The sequence below is a fragment of the Lemur catta genome, chromosome 14 (assembly GCF_020740605.2).
Source record: "Lemur catta isolate mLemCat1 chromosome 14, mLemCat1.pri, whole genome shotgun sequence".
NCBI classification, from domain to species: Eukaryota; Metazoa; Chordata; class Mammalia; order Primates; family Lemuridae; genus Lemur; species Lemur catta.
In genome coordinates this window covers 29,131,364-29,149,493 of record NC_059141.1, presented here as the reverse complement: position 1 = coordinate 29,149,493, position 18,130 = coordinate 29,131,364, and the positions used below count along the sequence as shown (strand labels likewise).

The 18,130-nt window shown below is 57.3% G+C and overlaps 2 protein-coding genes across 2 annotated transcripts; both read left to right on the top strand.

The window, feature by feature from the left end:
* Positions 1 to 1,546: 1,546 nt before the first annotated feature.
* Positions 1,547 to 9,182, top strand: LOC123649642 (cytochrome P450 26C1). The gene is made up of 6 exons (XM_045567801.1): positions 1,547 to 1,750; positions 2,314 to 2,538; positions 3,018 to 3,293; positions 4,659 to 4,814; positions 6,794 to 7,123; positions 8,805 to 9,182. Exons 1-6 carry the CDS (start codon positions 1,547 to 1,549, stop codon positions 9,180 to 9,182), a joined length of 1,569 nt encoding a protein of 522 aa, XP_045423757.1.
* A 4,728-nt stretch (positions 9,183 to 13,910) lies between these two features.
* LOC123649641 (cytochrome P450 26A1) lies at positions 13,911 to 17,472 on the top strand. Its single transcript, XM_045567800.1, has 7 exons — positions 13,911 to 14,141; positions 14,326 to 14,550; positions 14,778 to 15,068; positions 15,148 to 15,306; positions 15,818 to 15,952; positions 16,524 to 16,676; positions 16,940 to 17,472. The coding sequence occupies exons 1-7, from the start codon at positions 13,953 to 13,955 to the stop codon at positions 17,279 to 17,281; spliced, it is 1,494 nt and encodes a 497-aa protein (XP_045423756.1). The 5' UTR covers positions 13,911 to 13,952; the 3' UTR covers positions 17,282 to 17,472.
* Positions 17,473 to 18,130: the final 658 nt, after the last annotated feature.

Sequence of the window (18,130 nt, the reverse complement as noted above, 5' to 3'; positions counted from 1 at the left end):
TCGGGTGCCTTACCAGCCCTCCAGGGTACTTGGCATGCCTCCCCTGCTGCGGCAGACGCGTCCCGGGATTCGGAGAGATGTCGCCATTGCACTGCCTGAAGCAGACCACTGTGGGTCCTCTATACGGTTCCCAGTAATCCAAGCACCCTGCAATCTACCGTCCCCCGCCCCGCAAACGCACACACTCCTTGTCCTTGCGCTGTAGAGGCATTTAGAACACTTGGTTGGGACACAAGAAGCCCAGAACGCATCCGGGTAAACTGATGAAGGATCGTCGGCGGACTCGGGAGAGGAATAGATACTGGCTCCCTCCCCACTGATGCCGGTTCACACACCCCATGTGCCTATGCATATTTAAAGGGCTCTACGCAGAGTAATGGTTGGAGGCGGGAGGGAGGGAAATGAATTCGGTCCCTGAGACGGGAAAGGGGATCGGGAGGATCTACTTCTCACGCGCTTCGGGCGTCTCCTTGAAGCTTTGGGCAGCAATGAAACTACCATCTTTCGAAGGATTCCTCGAGTGGTAGATCAGGGAACCAGGAGGGGTGAGGGGACTGTCGTTGAATCTCAGCCCCGTTATTCCTGTGGGCTCCTGCGATGCCAACGCGGGCGTCGACGAGCGCAGTTTCCCTGAAAGACCTAGCAAAGAGGCAAAACTCCAGTCCTTGGAGTTAGCGAGGGGAGGGCGCCTCGAAGCCCGAGGATGGGGATCCCAGAGAGAGCCAGCAGCCAGGGGTGGGCCCAGCGCGCTGCGGGGCGCCAGCCCGTGTGGGTCAGCGCGCGGGGTTCGCCCACTCCCCGAGCTCCTGCGAAGGGCGGGGAGGTTCTGGCGCGAAACCTAAGGCCCCGCCGGAGGATTTGCGCGGGGCGCAACCCCCAGCCCAGCCGAGCGCGCGGCGGCTGCCACGCCCTGCTCCGAGCCCCTCCGTGAGCGCGCCGCTGCCCACTGCCTCCAATCATTACTCTCCGTGGAGCCCTTTAAATATGCAAAGGCACGTCACGGTGTGTGAACCGGGATCAGTCTGCAGGGAGGTGCCAATATCTATATAAATGTGTCCAGGGCGGGCCAAGAAGGGTTAAATGACTGGAGGAGAGAGAGGTGGGGCGGGGGTCTGCCGCCCTGGTAAGGGCAGCCCAGGTTGGCAACACCGGTGAGTTGCTCCTCTCTTTGCCCTTCCTCGCTGCTTCTATCCAAAGAGTGCTGGTCCCAGGGGGAGGTGGAAGGTGCCCGCGGGTGCCGGGTGGGAGGGTTCTTGAGGCGGCCGGCACCCCCGGGAGGAACTGGCATTCTGGCCCTGGATCCGGGAAAATGTCCTGAGTGCGCGGGCCTCGAAGAAGGCGTGTTCCCTAGGGCGCACGGTCACTGCCTCCTGCAACTGCCAGTTTGTTTTTAGAGCAGAGTTCTTGTCCGAGTTTGCAAATCTGCGGCTTGGCCCCCAAGCCCCAGGCCCCTTCCGGACGGAACAGGTGAGCACTGCGCACGTCTCGCGCCCCAGTTCTCCAGTCTCCTGCGCGCTGTGAGCAGCCTGGCCCCAGCGGGCTTGTCATGTTCCCCTGGGGGCTGAGCTGCCTGTCAGTGCTGGGGGCGGCAGGCACTGCTCTCCTGGGCGCCGGCCTGCTGCTCAGCTTGGCCCAGCACCTCTGGACCCTCCGCTGGACGCTGAGCCGAGACCGGGCCTCCGCCCTGCCCCTGCCCAAGGGCTCCATGGGCTGGCCCTTCTTCGGTGAAACGCTGCACTGGCTAGTTCAGGTGAGCAGTCCATCGGCCCCCGGACCCTTAACATGGCCCTTCTTCCCTGGCTCCCACCGGACCGTCTTCGTCCTCAGTGCCCCTGAGGTTCTTAGCCAGCCCCTTCCCGTCGCCCACAGCCCCGGGGAGCGCGCACAACTCTCGCCCTTGCCTAGCTGCTCTGTGCTCCCTTGAAGGGACCTCACATCACCGTCACCGAAGTTCTACCCGGAGCAACTTAAACTCGTCCCGACACAACGCAGGGGTTTTAGGAAGGGATCTGAGGAGCGTGTATCCCTATGTCCTACAAGCATAGAATCAGGAGCCAGGAGTGCGTCTCAGTCGTGCACCCCTGGGCTCTCACGTCCCCATTCTGATCCTCAGTTTCTGCATCTCACCAGTGGGAACAGGAGCATCTACATTCCCACAGAGTAGTTGAGGAGGCCCATTTGGGACCGTGTTTTGTAAAGAGGAAAGCGCCAGCCTCAGGCAGGGAGTTGTTACCAAGACGCAGTTGGGAGGTCTTGGTCAGATCCCGGGCCAGGCCCAGAAGCTCCAGCTCTCCTCGCCCGCCTGGCTCGTAGGGCTCGCGCTTCCACAGTTCCCGCCGGGAGCGCTATGGGACCGTGTTCAAGACGCACCTGCTGGGCAGGCCGGTCATCCGCGTGAGCGGCGCGGAGAACGTGCGCACCATCCTGCTGGGCGAGCACCGCCTGGTGCGCAGCCAGTGGCCGCAGAGCGCGCACATCCTGCTGGGCTCGCACACACTGCTAGGCGCGGTCGGCGAGCCACACCGTCGGCGGCGCAAGGTGAGTAGGAACCCGGGAATGGGCCGTGGGAACGTCAGACCGCCGTCCCTGAGCATCTGCTGTGTGCCAGGCTGAGGCCAGGTGTTGGGTACACTGTGAACCCGACCAGGATCCCTGGCTAACGAGCGGGTGGCCTTGGGCCGGGTCCCTTACCTTCTCCGGCTTCGGTTTATATAGACCAGGACCAGGCTAAAAGGTCCTTCTGTGATTGTGATACCAGAAGTGCTGGAGATTCTGACCTAGAAGAGGCGCTGGGGAAACTTCCTGGAGGACATGGCAACTGGAGCCTGGATGGATGGGAGGGACCGTGTGCATTAGGACAGCACTAGGGGGAATGGCTAGAGCAAACGCCAGCAAGTTTAGGTCTGAGCGTCTTAGATAAGGAGGAAGTGACCGGAACCGGCCTTCTGGCTACTCGGGAATCGCCAAGCAGAGGACGCCCGATTGTGACCAGCGCTGTTCACACGCGCTCCCCACAGGTGCTGGCGAGCGTGTTCAGCCGCGCGGCGCTGGAGCGCTACGTGCCGCGCCTGCAGGGGGCGCTGCGGCGCGAGGTGCGCTCCTGGTGCGCCGCGGGAGGGCCGGTCTCCGTCTACGACGCCACCAAGGCGCTCACCTTCCGCATGGCCGCCCGCATCCTCCTGGGGCTGCGGCTGGACGAGGCGCAATGCGCTACTCTGGCCGGGACCTTCGAGCGGTTCGTGGAGAACATCTTCTCGCTGCCCCTGGACGTGCCCTTCAGCGGCCTGCGCAAGGTACTGCCGCCTCTGCCCCAGACCTCCCTCTCCGGGCTCCGGGGCGCGAGCGGGTCGCCCAGAGCGAGACCGGGCGCCCTTGGCGCAGCCCGCGCGTCCCCTCTACTGGGTGATCGAGGCGCGGCCAAGGACGGGAAGGCGGCGTGGGGTGGCGTTGGCCTCTGTGCTGGCTCCCTAGGGTGACCCAGGGCGGGTCACAGACCCTCTCTGGGACGCGCCTGACGGGACGCGCTCCAGCCTTGGCAACCGCGGGCTTCCCGGGTTTGGGTCTCGGTGGCAAGTGTCCCGCCAGTCGGTCCGGCCCCTTCCTGGAGCGGCGCCTCCTGGCCAGGACTCCATCGCCTCCTCGGAGGCCGGGACGGCTTCGGAACCGGCGGGAGAGCCAGGGCCGCAGACACGCCCCCGGCCCAGCCCGGCGCCAGCCCGGGACCGAGAGGGGTTGGGTGCCGGCTTCCCGCCTCCCGCCCTGGGCCCGCTAGTTTCCGGATCAGAGAAGCGCTGCCTCTTCAGACTTCAGAGCACCGGGAGGGATCCAGGGAGCAACTAGGAGGCCCCACCCTGCCTTCCTCTCCCCGTCCTGGGACTTGTCACTGTGCGATTCCCTGGTTTTCAGTCACCTTAATAAAAATAATAAATATGTATAAAGGGTCACGCTGTGGGCTGATCGCCTTAGATACATTTTCTGATTTAATTCTCGCAGGCTACAAAGTGTTATTCTCATTTTATTGACAAAACTGAGGCTTAGAGGTTAAGGTTAAATGACTTACCCAAGATCACACAGCTAGTGGGGTCAGAGAGAGGATTTGAACCTAATCTCCTCTGGCTACGAAACTCAAGTGCTGCATTACAACGTTCTCCCAGGGGGGTGCGTTTGCTGAGCTTGCTCCCTGACTCTGGGGAGGCACCCCAGCCCTCTTGCCCATCCCTTAACCAATGCCAATGCTCAGAACATGCAATAGTGTCTTCTAAGTCAGAGCTTTCCTGGGTGCATCAAGGTGCCCACTGTCCCAGCCTCAGCCCAGTGTGGGCAAAAGGCAGTGGGCTGACCCCAGCCGACTGGGCTCTGTGCCAGGCACGGGCACTGACAGCTGCGTGACTCTGGGCAATCTCGGAACCCCTCTGAGCCTCAGCATCCTCCCCTCAGGATGACAGTAACTGTCCGCCTTGCCTCAGAGGGGGCTTGTGATAATCAAGACAGAATGATGTTTGTGGACAGTAGACAAATTCCTGACCATTTATTGAGCCCTGCTCTGTGCCAGGAGCTAAGCCGGGAGACTGTGATCACCAGGATCTCTTTCAGGGTCGGTGGCCAGACCTGGCCTCCTGAGCATTGCTGCCCCACCTCCCTTCTTTCCTGCTCCTCAGGGCATCCGCGCCAGGGACCAGCTGCATCAGCACCTGGAGGAGGCCATCGCTGAGAAGCTTCACGAGGATAAGGCTTCGGAGCCCGGTGATGCCCTGGACCTGATCATTCAGAGCAGCAGGGAGCTGGGCCAGGAGCTCTCAGTGCAGGAGCTGAAGGTAGGTGGCAGGAGGCCTCTCCTTCTCCCTCGTTTGCATTTGCATATGCTGCATCCCTGGAGCCACACGCTGTTTGGCTCCACTGTAGAGCCACTGGCACTCTTTAGGGGGAGAGGAAGCAGGTGACCTGGGTTCCAGTCATGTCTCAGTCACAGCCACTAGCTGTGTGACCTTGGGCCCCTGCAGTCCTTCTCAGCAGGAGTGCTGACAGCTTGAATCCTAGGCCCACCCTCACCGGTTTCTGGCCACAAATCGCTCTGCTCCCCACCTCCCAGCCCCCTTTCTTTGTCACCCATGCCTTTGCCTCTGCTGTCCCCCTACCTATGAAGCCCTCTTCATTCCTTTTCTTCTACACTCTCTAAGGGGCTCAGGATCAAACTCTACATCCGCCAAAAACCAACACTGTTCCTCCATGAGCTGCCTCGGCACCTGGCCCCTCTGCCTGTTTTGCTAATGCAGATTTCCTGGAGAATTAGTTAGGACCCTTCCTCATGTCCACGTAGAGCACATGCAGTGGAGGGAAGGAGGGAAGCTTTGCAATGGTCCCCGGGACCTGCTTGTGAACCCAAAAGGGAATGGTGAGGCTTGCGGGGAGGGAAGAGAGATGGGAAGGCCTCAGTCTCCTGTGAAGAGCTCCCATCCTTTCTCTGGGCCTCAGTTTCCCGCTTTCCACCAGCCAGCCCCTGAAGCCTTAGTTTCTTTTCTGAGAATGGAACTAATAATCTCTGTAATCTCTACCCTGACGCCTGGGTGGTTGTGAAGTCCAGGGGAGTCAGGGGATTAGAAGAGAAAGAGCAATGGGCTCGTGAGTTCTGGGGGAGGCTGGTGAGCAGGAGCAGTTCTGGGCTGTGAAGGGGAGTGGTTAGAAAGGCGGGGGTGGTCCTTCTGCCTTGACAGGACTGGGGACGGGGTGGCAAGGTCCTCTGGGTTCTCAGGAATCTTCAGGTCTGGCTTGAGTGTCAGGGGCAGGACAGGACGGGTGGGCCTGACCAGGGAGATGGTGGGGATCTGGGGTCTCCAACCCAGTTGCCTGTCCTGTCCAGGGTGGAGCAGGCAGTTAGCCTCCAACCAGGTCAGTCCTTCCACAGATATTATTATGCACCTATTCAGCGCCCGGCTCCATGCTGGCACTGGGGATCCAGCGGTGAGCAAAACACAGCCCCTGTCCTGGAGGTTCCGGAGAGGAGGGTACACATTCACCCTACGACAGTGGGGGCCAGTGTATAAATACAAACTGTGGGTGCTGCCAGGAAGGAAGACACCGGGGTTTAGGATCTGGGAGAGCAGAGGCAGTCAGTGAGGACTGGCGACGGGAGGATGAAGCCACCAGTCCCCTCTTCTGCCCATCTTGGGCAGAGCAGTCCAGGAAAAGATTTAGTGACTCATGGGGACCACTCCAGTAAGGGAGGATGAAGCCATCATGCTGGCTTTGTTGCCAGGCTGGTGCTGCCGCTACAGGTGCCTTTGTCTATTCCACTGAGGTCATTGTCAGGAGCCCAGCTGGGGTTGGAGGCAGGTGGTTAGGAGCACTGCACGCCTGAGCCCAACTGCTGGGACTGCTAGCTCCAGGGACCTTGAGCACCTCTCAGAGCCTCAGTTTCCAACCCTGTAAAACAAGAGCAGTAATTGTGCCTCACAGGGATGAGGTGAGAATCCAATGAGTTAATAACCTTAAAGCAGTAAGGATAGCGCACAGAATAAGTTTCCCCGCATTATCTCTGGGAACCCCCGTAAGGCAGGTGGATAGATCCTAATTTTGCCTGTCACTATATGTGACTTTCCCAAGTGGCAGACTTGGACTTTAATGGACTTCAGGATTCGCTCCTGTAGCAACGACGGTAGCACATCCCTGATCCCTGGCCTTTACTCAATGGTGACTTTGGGGCCCTCTCGCGCCTCCGGGGGGCCATCGGGCCAGGGCTCCGGGCCCCTGGCGACTCCGCTGACCTAGACTCCGCGCCGCCCGGGCTGTCTTGCAGGAGTCGGCTGTGGAGCTCCTCTTCGCCGCCTTCTTCACCACGGCCAGTGCCAGCACCTCCCTCATCCTGCTGCTACTGCAGCATCCGGCGGTTGTCACCAAGATCCGGCAGGAGCTGGTGGCGCAGGGGCTGGGGCGCGCCTGCGGGTGCGCGCCCGGGGCCGCCGGGGCGGTCGCGGGGTCCTGGCCCGACTGCGGCTGCGAGCCGGAACTGAGCCTCGCGGCGCTGGGCCGTCTGCGCTACGTCGACTGCGTGGTCAAGGAGGTGCTGCGCCTCCTGCCGCCGGTGTCCGGCGGCTACCGCACCGCACTGCGCACCTTCGAGCTCGACGTAAGTGCGCCGCGAGAACAAATAGCGCCCCCTCCGTTTGTCCTGCGCTCCGCTCCTCTGGCTCCCTCACAAGGTCGAGGATCCGATCATCGTCACCTGTCCAGGGCCTGGGCTAAGGCCGGATTCCAGGGAAAGGCGGCCATTAAAATATAGGGTAGAGTTTCTTAATGGTCTGACCAGGCTGGCTTGGGCTGGGCAAGGTTAGGGTCTAGACCTGGCTCCATCTCTGTAGGACCATAGGCAGTTCCCTCTTCACTCTGGGCCTCAGTTTACCCTCTGGAAGGAAGCTGTTTTGGTCCTTTCCAGCTCTGACACTTTAGATGGGGCTGGAGCTGTGCTGAACTGAGGGCGTTTGCCAGAAAAGCTGTCGCTGTAGTCCCCGGAGCACCAAGCCCGGTGACTGGGTGACTCCAGGCAAAGAGTGGGCACCTCCTTCCACACCGAACGTCTGTGGCCAGGGTAGAGGGGGCAAAGGAACCGGGGCTTCTGCCCTGGAGGAGCTGAGCTCAGAGTGGAGAGGGAGAGGACCAGGACTGACAGCCTCATTTTATACTGTGGTGTGAAGAAGAGAGTGATCTCTAGTGGTGGGTGACACCAAAAACATTTTGGGAGCTCTTATTGGGACTGGAGCAGTGAACAGTTAGGATGGGGAGAGCTCACAACAGAGAGAGAACAGCCCAGGCAAAGGTGGGTGTTTAGAAGTGTCTTGGATACTGAGTCTGGAATTCAGGCTGCATTTGGCAGGCGCTGGGGTGCCCCGCAAGACCTTAGGGAAACAGAAGGAGGAGAGCACAGAGCTGGGGAAGTGAGCAGAGGACAGGGAGGGGGTCTTAGGCATCCTCCAGTTTACAGATGGGAAAACTGAGGTCTAGAGAAGAGAGAGAGAGAGAGAGAGAGATCCTTGGATATTCCAACCTGTTTTGTTCCCCTGTTAGAAACTGTGAGTATCCACCCTGGAATGTCTCGAGACAAGGATAGCAGGTAGTTAGGGAGTTGGAAGGCACATCAAAAAGTGAAATGATTGAAAAAGCTGGGAGTGAGCAAAGGGAATATGAAAGCTGCCTCCCAGCATTTTAAGCACTCACCAGTTTAATTCTCACGTGTCCCTTCTTAAAGCGTGGCTACCAAATCTGAACATTATAGCCCGGCTGATGGGTGGGGAGGATGGGAAGGTTTTGGTTCAAGACAAAGAAGAGCTTTACAACAGAGCTGACCTAAAGGAATGGGTGTCTCTGTCCTTTGCCTAGTTCCAGCTCAGGCAGCTGGGAGGTACAGGACTAGAATTTAGGTCTCCTGATGTAATGTCAGAAGGAAAAAGAAAGACAAAAACAAACACAGGAACATAAATAATAGATCCCATTTACTGAACACTGATATGTGCCAGACTCTTAATTCTGATCCTCACAACAAAGTGGACATTTTTGTTCTCATTAAAGTGAGAACAATTTCGATTAAGAAACTGAGACTCAGAGAATGGATATGTAGCCCGAGATCCGGCAGGTCATACAGCTCACTTTGAAGGAGCTGAGATTGGAACGCAGAGCTTTTTCCTGGCTTTGGGATTAGTCGCGCGTTCCTTGCCGGTTTTCAGAAGCCCGTTTGATACACCGGGTTGGAGGGTCGGTTCGGGCCAGGTTTCCAGGTACCTCGTGGTCAGGCTGGTCTTCTCCCCTCCCCGCAGGGCTACCAGATCCCCAAGGGCTGGAGCGTGATGTACAGTATCCGGGACACGCACGAGACGGCCGCGGTGTACCGCAGCCCTCCGGAGGGCTTCGACCCGGAGCGCTTCGGCTCGGCGCGCGAAGATGCGCGGAGCGGCTCCAGCCGCTTCCACTACATCCCGTTCGGTGGCGGTGCGCGCAGCTGCCTCGGCCAGGAGCTGGCGCAGGCTGTGCTCCAGCTGCTGGCGGTGGAGCTGGTGCGCACCGCACGCTGGGAGCTGGCCACACCCGCCTTCCCTGCCATGCAGACGGTGCCCATCGTGCACCCGGTGGATGGGCTGCGGCTCTTTTTCCACCGGCTCGCACCTTCGGCTGCAGGGGATGGGCCATGCCTGTGACCCACCTGCGCCACCCACCTGCGGCTCCCTAGTGCGGCGTCGCGCACCCACTCACTCGTTCACTCACTCAACTAACGCTCACTAAACGCGTCTCTGTGCCAGACTCGAGGGAGGAGAAGCTCGAGCCACAGCAGCTGAGCCGGAGAAGCGCCCAGGCCGGTGGGAATGTGCCTCCTGCCCTCCGCACCCAGAGGAAGGAAAGGTCGTGGGCCAGGTCTCTTAAGCCCTTCCCAGGATGTCCAAGCAGGGATGGAGGGAACAGATCTGCACTAGGTGTTACTCAGTTTCACCTTCCCGAGCCAATGCCAGGAGGGTGCGTGGAGGCGGGGCCGCGGGGGAGGGGAGACAGCACCTTGCAGATTGTGCCAGAGACCCGGCGCCTGCGGCGGGACCTGCAACCCTTTCAAGGAAGTAGAGAAGGAGGCGCGTCCCTGGCCTGGCTTTGGGCCATAGGAAGACACGTGGAGCAGGATCCCAGCGGAAGTTCCTCAGGCAGCTGGCCTCGGGCTTCGTGTGCCGGGGCCACTCGGCCCATCTCGGCGGAAACTCAGAACAGTGGGCGCTTCAAGGGCTCTAAACGGCTCAACATCACCGGATTCTGCTGGCGACTTCTAAAAGAAAAATTCTTACTTCAAGAACGCATTTAATCTTCCCATTTATACAGGAGAGAGAATAGGCACACCAACATGTCTCTAAGGCTGGATTATTTTCATGGGAGGCTAAGACATAAGCAGAGAGGTTTGGGATATTTGTACGCCAAACAGGAAGGCCACGAAATAAAGTTTCCTCCCAGTGGTTGAGCGAGGAGGCTGGGGCTTAGCTGGGCAGCTGCTCCCTGGTGGGAAGGCCTGGGGTGGAGAGTGGGGGAGGCCTGGGAAGGACTCATCCCAGGGTATACCCAGAGAGGGGCTGGGAGCTGTGCAGCATGAGGCCCAGGCTCTCAGGACTTCCCTCCTGAGCATAGCCCCGAAGCCCAGCTGTGGAACCCCAGGGGTTACTGCTTCAGCATCCTCTATCACAGGGAGAGACTGAGGAGCCAGCAAGGGGAATGACTCCCCTGAGGAGCCAGCCATAGGCCCCTGGACTCCCCAGCCAGTGCTCTCCTCCTCCCCATCAGTTAACTCTCCTGCCCCAAACCTCTGCACCTGTGGCCACCATGCAAGACACGGCCCTTCTGCCTCCTTTTCATAGTGATCCTTAGCTTGACTTGAGGGCTCTCTCAGCCTTCCAATACAGTGGTTCCCACCAGTGTTTAAACCAGAGCCAAAAGCTCCCACCATCACTACCAACAGCTCACTTCGATCTGCCACCCATCTTCTGATGGCCCAGATGGCTGGACATGATGGGTGAGCCAGGGAAATCACCGCCTAGGCCCAAGCTGACCCCTTAGTGAACCAGAAGGAAGCCAGTGCCCTCCTGACCTTATGCTTAAGGTGGATTCCAAAGCCAGAAGGAAAGAGGGACATAGCAGGCGTGTGCAGGGTGGATAGCTCAAGAGCGCAGCAGGCCCTTCCAAGCTGGGCTGACATCACCATAACCCCCACACAAGGCAATTCATCACCCGTTGCCAGTGGTAGGCTGGGTACCAGAACCTGAGCTTGGCAAAGGTGGCAGGATGTGGGCCTGCCCTCCAGGGGCTCTTGAAAAACCACCCAGAGGACAGCCTAGCAGGAGAAGCTCAGGGTTTGGTTGAGGAGGAGGAAGACTTGGGCTTCAGGGTTGATTATGAATTAGGGAAAGGAGAGAAATGTGGGGTGTGGACTCAGACGCAAAGACAGTGGAGCTGGGTCCAGGAAGACGTGGTTTACGTGCTCTGGGGTCTAGACAAACTATAAGCCCTGTAGGGGCGGCTCCTCCAACGTTACTTTAATTGATTGCTATATATCACATTCAGTAATTTCAAGGAATATCTGAACTCCAGTTTCAGTAGCTGCAGGTTCTCTGGAGGAGCAGAGGAGGTTCTTGCCCTCAGGGACTTGATATGCTCCCGAAGGAGGCAGACAATACATGAACTAGCAAACAAAAGAGCAAGAATATGCCCAGTGGTGATAAGCGCTGTAAAGAAAATAAAACTGGCCTGCAACACAGGGTGCCTGGGGCAAAAGTTGGCTGGGTGGGGGAAAATTCTTGGAGGAGGTGACATTTGACTTTGGTAGGAACCAGCCAGCTGTGCTCTGGGGGAGGAGTGCCCCAAGCAGGGGAACCCACAAGTATAGAACCCCAAGACAGGAATGAGTGTTCAAGAAATAGAAGAAAAGGTTGTGAAAAGAGAAAAGTGGCAGAGTGCTTCCAGGTCCCTGGTTCATCTGACCCCAGTGTACTCCTGGGTCACCACTCCTCCCCACTAGCAAAAATACCACTCGCCACCCCCACCCCCAGGCTTTAGCAATAGGGAGGCTGTTTCGTAAACATCTCGGAAACATTTTGTTTTCAGTGAACCAACTCCCCCTGCCCGCCCACCACCCAAGAAAGCTTGGCAAGGTTCCTAGATCAAAGTTCTCATGGGGCTGGTAATTTATTGACCCCTTTCCCCCTTTCAAGATGTTTTTTAATGATCTTTCACTCTCACATTTAATCCTTTCCTGCTGGACGCCCCCGCCAGACGCCCTCGCGGGTCTCCATGAGCAGATAGCTTTTTAAAAAAATTTCCCCCGTGGCAATTTCCAGCGCGCAGGCCCTGCTCATCCTGTGACCCGGCGCGCGCTGAACTTGGCGAGGTGGCCCTGCAGAGTTCACTCGGATGTCACGGTCCGGCCTGCAGGGGTCACAGGCGGGTCAGGCCGTAGGACTGGGAACGGGCCCCAGGTCACGCCCCCGCTCGCCAGCTCCGCACACCGGCCGGAGGCACTGTCCAGAAAGGGGCGGGCTCGGGGTTTCTGAGCATTACCTCCAGCGCGATTCGCCCGGGTCCCTGCCGGTGGCCCGAGGTTGGCTCGCACTGTTTATAGTCCCCAAAGCGTTAGAAGAAATGACAGTGGGAGAGACTGAAACCCTGACCAAAGGCTTTGAAACGCGGGGCAGCGCTATGGGGAAACGCTGACTCCAAGAAACCCGAAACCCGCACTGTGGCGACCCCGGCTTGGAGCGTTGCTGGGACTATGCGGGTCCCTAAGACCTCCGCAGATTATTTCCTGGCCCCTTGGGGTTTGAGGACTCCTGGGAGAGCAAAGAGTTTTCCATCTCCAAGGGACGCTCTCCAAGGCTTTTGAAAGAACCACCGTTCGGTTCTAAAAAACCGTATGTCGCTGTGTTTCGTTTCCGGCGCTGCTGCTGCGTGCGGCGCCCAAAGCAAGGGAGAGCGTGGCCCTGACTGGTCCGAAGCGGCGTGGCTCGGCCAGGTGGGCCAGGAGCGCACGTGCGCGCCCGGCAGTGCCGGAGCTCCAGGCATTCTAGTTGGGCAAAACACAGAAAGAGCCGCTTTCCTGTACAGATTCCTTCAACCCTTCGATTAGCGGTCGGCAGAGGCCTGGGTTTAGGGCTGAGCACCCCTCTCACTTGGGTGAGGACAATGGCTTTACGTTGGGCGGGAGCTAGGAGAGAGGAGGAAGGCCCAGTGTCCCGGGTGCAGGCCACCCTGGTAACGCAGACTAGCTTGCCTGGAGCTGGGAAGAGTATTTGCAACCAGATGGCCCTTTTGGGAACTCACAAGTACCCGAGGTGTAGACAGGTCGGGAATGATCGCCTCCACATTAAGAAGGAGGAAGCAGGCACGAGGAGGAGTGGTGACTTGCCCAAGGTCACGCAAGTAGAGATGGAGCTGGGACTCGGAGCCAGGACTCCTGAGCTTTCCTTCCTCTATCTCCGTCTCCTTATCTTGCCAGGACTAAGGACCCCTTCCCCCCTGCCTAGCTGGCGCTTCAAGCCCCGGGGCCCCCAGAATCGGGCCGGCTGTGGCTGGATTTCAGAGCCGAGCCGGGCGCCGACTGCCGAGTCGCGTACGTGTTGCCCCTGTGGTCCCTCACTAGGGCGTCAGGGCTGGGGAGCAGGCTTGAGCAGGGTAGCACCTGGGGTCCTCAGGGACCTGGAGGCTCTCTCGTATCCTTAAGTATGACCTTCCGAGACTTCACGTGTGCTGGCCCCCTTGCGGGGGTTGGGGAGCTGAGATCCACGAGCCGCCGGCCATGCCTGACTCCCCGCGGCTCCCGCTTGCATCCTGGCCCTGGGATCTTCTGAGCGATCTTCAGAGAAGTTGGGACGTCTGCGCTGTGCTTCGCTTTTTGGACCTCAGTTTCCCCAATTGTGGAACGAGGCAGCTGGACGATTCCCGAACCCACTTCCCCTTGCTTCCCTGGCAGGTGGAAGGGCGCTCACGCGGCGCCTGCAAAAGGAAAGCAAGTGAGGGCGGTTTGGGCCGGGGCGGCCCGTCGGACCGGGCAGGAGGGATTCCAAAGAGACCGCCAGGGAGCCTAGTGCTTGAATGCCCGCTCCTCGGAGCCCTGGCCCGCCCCCGCCGCCGCCTCGGAGCTCCGCACACCTTGGATGGGGGAGGCCAGCTGCTCCTAGCCCCGCACCCCAGGAGGCACGCTCGGAGGGAAGCCGCCACCGCGCCGCCTCTGCCTTGGCGCGGAACAAACAGTTAAAGATTTTGGGCAGCGCCTCGCGGGGGGAGGAGCCAGGGGCCCAATCCGCAATTAAAGATGAACTTTGGGTGAACTAATTGTCTGACCAAGGTAACGTGGGCAGCAACCTGGGCTGCCTATAAAGCGGGCGCGCGGCGGGTTTTGGAGCGCTGGCGGCGGCAGCAGGTGGCGCGGGAGGCCAAGGCGCACCATGGGGCTGCCCGCGCTGCTGGCCAGTGCGCTCTGCACCTTCGTGCTACCGTTGCTGCTCTTCCTGGCCGCGATCAAGCTCTGGGACCTGTACTGCGTGAGCAGCCGCGACCGCAGCTGCCCCCTCCCCTTGCCTCCCGGGACTATGGGCTTCCCCTTCTTTGGGGAAACATTGCAGATGGTGCTGCAGGTAAGGGAGCTTGGGGCGAGACAGGACGCTTTCCCGGAGCCCGGCTCGGCTCTGGGCTTGCGCTGAAGCAGGGGTAGGTGCCTCGGGAAGGAGGTGACTGCGACTAGGAGCGGGGCTAGTCGGAGGCGCGGCGCTCCCCGGCGCCCCCTCACGCCCGCCTCTCTCCTCTGCCTTCCTCTCACAGCGGAGGAAGTTCCTGCAGATGAAGCGCAGGAAATACGGCTTCATCTACAAGACACATCTGTTCGGGCGGCCCACGGTGCGGGTAATGGGCGCGGACAACGTGCGGCGCATCTTGCTCGGAGAGCACCGGCTAGTGTCTGTCCACTGGCCCGCGTCGGTGCGCACCATTCTGGGCTCCGGCTGCCTCTCCAACCTGCACGACTCCTCGCACAAGCAGCGCAAGAAGGTGAGGGCGGGGTGGCGACGCCTGGACAGGGAGGAGGATCCCATTTGTTGGAGGGGTTCGGGCACACAGATGCTGGGCGGGCACTAGGGGCGTGAGGTGTGGACTAGGACCCTCTTCGAGCTCCAGGTTAGCTGTCCCAGCCTGGAGTTGCCACGGGTCTGGCGGGGCTGGGGACGGCGAGAGGAGCAGATGGAAGGTTTTTAACGCCGTCCCTCCTCGGGGCTCAGGTGATTATGCGCGCCTTCAGCCGAGAGGCGCTCCAGTGCTACGTGCCGGTGATCACGGAGGAAGTGGGCAGCTGCCTGGAGCGGTGGCTGAGCTGCGACGAACGCGGCCTCCTGGTCTACCCCGAGGTGAAGCGCCTCATGTTCCGCATCGCCATGCGCATCCTGCTGGGCTGCGAGCCCCGGCTGGCGGGCGGCGGGGACGCGGAGCAGCAGCTGGTGGAGGCGTTCGAGGAGATGACCCGCAATCTCTTCTCGCTGCCCATCGACGTGCCCTTCAGCGGGCTGTACCGGGTAAGGGCTGCAAGCCGGATGCGGAGTGAAGGGCGCGGGAACGGGCGTTTGCTGACCGCCGCGCGCTCTCTGCGCTCAGGGCATGAAGGCGCGGAACCTCATTCACGCGCGCATCGAGGAGAACATTCGCGCCAAGATCTGCCGGCTGCGGGCTGCCGAGGCGGGCGGGGGCTGCAAAGACGCGCTGCAGCTGTTGATCGAGCACTCGTGGGAGAGGGGAGAGAGGCTGGACATGCAGGTGAGTGGTGGCTTCAGAAGAGGCACTGCCGAGTTTGGTCCCCTGGCTTTCCAAGCGCGGTTCCCGGGGCCCCCAAAGCGCTCTCCTGGGGCCCAGCTTCCAGGAGTGGGCTGCCCACCCAGACTCCACATGGGATCCTGAAGGTTGAGAGACCGGGTCCGGAGAGCTGTGCAAGAGGCTGCTGGAACTGGGAGCGTCCCCTAGGCCTTCCAGGTTTTAAAGGGAAAGTTGGGATTTGCAAAATGTTAATAAAGAACCCTGAGCGATTTTGATAAAACCAAGGCTTTAACACAGGAGCTCCTGGTAGAGTGGGATCTTACGCCCCTTCGTGCTCTAGCTGAACTAAAGGGACTTTGCATTTTGTTTAAAGATATTGCTTTCTTTGACTTCCTATTAGCAAAACTTTTAGCTCTTCTAGTCTTCCCTCCAGAACCCCTAGTTTGGTTCTGAGTAGTCGCTGTGTAAAATTGCTTGCAGATTTGGACAAACGTTGGTCTTACTCCATTTTTAGGCACTAAAGCAGTCTTCAACCGAACTCCTCTTTGGAGGACATGAAACCACGGCCAGTGCAGCCACATCTCTGATCACTTACCTGGGGCTCTATCCGCATGTTCTCCAGAAAGTGAGAGAGGAGCTCAAGAGCAAGGTAGGGAGACTCGGGTGGTCCCCTATTAGCTTAGGAAATGCAGCTGCTCCCTAGCCCACTTCCGAATAAGCAAGTGTGCTGCCTTGGCTGAATATTTTGAAAGTGCAGGGCCAAGGGGTGGAGGGGAGAGTGGGGAGAGAAAATTAGCTTTCTGAATAAAAAGAATGGAATTTTGAGCTGTGATCCCACTTGGGCAGGGGTTGACCTTGTATTCCTACCCCTCCTCCACCTTTTGCAGAACCATGGAGATTTTCAGATAGGTTCTACTTTCCCAAATTTGTCTGTCCAAGGGCATGAATAGTGATAAGCCTGGGTAGCTGATCAGTGGTGGCGATTAGGGTGGGGGAAGGTTGGCCTTTCTAACTGGTGAGCAGCCTTCTCTCAGAATTGTAAATTCTGGATTTGGGCTGAGGGGTGGAGGCAAATGGTCACTAGCTGTTGTTTCCTCCTCACAGCCTCTCATCATGGGGCCCTTTGGGTTTAGTCGCCACTTAAGCCCTGTTTATGTCTGCTGGGCTGATTTTATTGGAGCACACAATACCCATTCACCTCTGTATGACTGTTTTGATAGGGTTTACTTTGCAAGAGCAATCAAGACAACAAGTTGGACATGGAAATTTTGGAACAACTTAAATACATTGGGTGTGTTATTAAGGAGACCCTTCGACTGAATCCCCCTGTTCCAGGAGGGTTTCGGGTTGCTCTTAAGACTTTTGAATTAAATGTAAGTTAAAATTTCTCTCCCCCCACCCTCCCTTTTGTTGAGGTTTTAAAACTCCTCCGTGCATTGGCTTAACTTCTTTATGCTTTTGATAACATTGTCCTGCCCTGTGTTGCTGTCATGTTTCAGCAACCTGAATCGATCTCTTTCTCTTTCTCTGCCTCTATTTTAACTCATAACTCCCCCAAAGATATAGCTGATAGGTTTTTGTTGTTGAAAGGAAAATTTCAGTCTGTCAGCCCTTGGGGCTTCATACTCTTTTGCAGGGATACCAGATTCCCAAGGGCTGGAATGTTATCTACAGTATCTGTGATACTCACGACGTTGCGGACATCTTCACCAACAAGGAGGAATTTAATCCTGACCGTTTCCTGCTGCCTCACCCAGAGGATGCATCCAGGTTCAGCTTCATTCCATTTGGAGGAGGCCTTAGGAGCTGTGTAGGCAAAGAATTTGCAAAAATTCTTCTCAAAATATTTACAGTGGAGCTGGCCAGGCATTGTGACTGGCAGCTGCTAAATGGACCTCCTACAATGAAAACCAGCCCCACCGTGTACCCTGTGGACAATCTCCCTGCAAGATTCACCCGTTTCCAGGGGGGAATCTGATGGGCATGAAGGCTCAAACCTCAGACTTACTGGAAATGTACATATGAGTTTTTATATAGTGTTGTGTTGACTTTATATTTAATTTCTAAATGTATATTATAATATTTATGCGTCTCTACTATAGTAACATGGTCTTTAAATATTAAAATAATGAATTTGTATAATTTCCAAATAAAGTAAAATTTGAAGGTGCTTTTCTTGCATTTAAGATTCCTGTCAGGGAAAACTCACCGGTTCAATATTTGTACTTAGTGTATTTACCCAGATTTCTAAATGTCTACCTGGGTTTATTTGTCATCTGTGCATATCTATTTTCTGTGAGGAAAAAACCTTAGCTGTTTTTTTTTCTGTTAAACAATCATTATCGGATAATATTGTGTGTGTGTGTGTGTGTGTGTGTGTGTGTGTGTGTTAGTCCAAAGGTATCTTTGTAAACGCTTCTATGGTAGTTTAGGTTCCCTATTTGAAAAATCTATCTAAGTTAATTTTAGTGGGTTTTTTTTTTTAGTTTACTTTAGGGAAAGATGAATCTGAAAAGGTAACACTTTGAGAACTATCATTCTAATATAACACCTTCAGCCTATCCAACATTTAATAAACATAATAAATCTATGTTGTCAGATAGTGCCAGAACTGTTCTCTGAAGTTAAGGTTTTAGATAAGACAAAGCCAGTCACTCCAATTATGGACAGTTCTTTACTAAAATGAGACCAGAAATCATTGGCATGTCACCTTTACTTAGAAGTTGCATATGAAAACAGTATTGGGAAAGGCAAGTTTCTGGTTTAGATAAGCTGAGCTCAGGTTTTCTTTATTCAAAATGAGGCAGGAGGAGCAGATTTAGCAAAC

What these genes read in the sequence shown, in the direction of transcription:
- LOC123649642 (XM_045567801.1), top strand. Translation starts at nt 1,547, where the DNA reads ATGTTCCCCTGGGGGCTGAGCTGCCTGTCAGTGCTGGGGGCGGCAGGC. An exon ending in CGCTGCACTGGCTAGTTCAG is followed by an intron (nt 1,751 to 2,313) that starts GTGAGCAGTCCA and finishes CCTGGCTCGTAG; the next exon opens with GGCTCGCGCTTCCACAGTTC. An exon ending in CCTTCAGCGGCCTGCGCAAG is followed by an intron (nt 3,294 to 4,658) that starts GTACTGCCGCCT and finishes CCTGCTCCTCAG; the next exon opens with GGCATCCGCGCCAGGGACCA.
- LOC123649641 (XM_045567800.1), top strand. Translation starts at nt 13,953, where the DNA reads ATGGGGCTGCCCGCGCTGCTGGCCAGTGCGCTCTGCACCTTCGTGCTA. An exon ending in CCTTCAGCGGGCTGTACCGG is followed by an intron (nt 15,069 to 15,147) that starts GTAAGGGCTGCA and finishes CTCTGCGCTCAG; the next exon opens with GGCATGAAGGCGCGGAACCT. An exon ending in GAGAGAGGCTGGACATGCAG is followed by an intron (nt 15,307 to 15,817) that starts GTGAGTGGTGGC and finishes CTCCATTTTTAG; the next exon opens with GCACTAAAGCAGTCTTCAAC.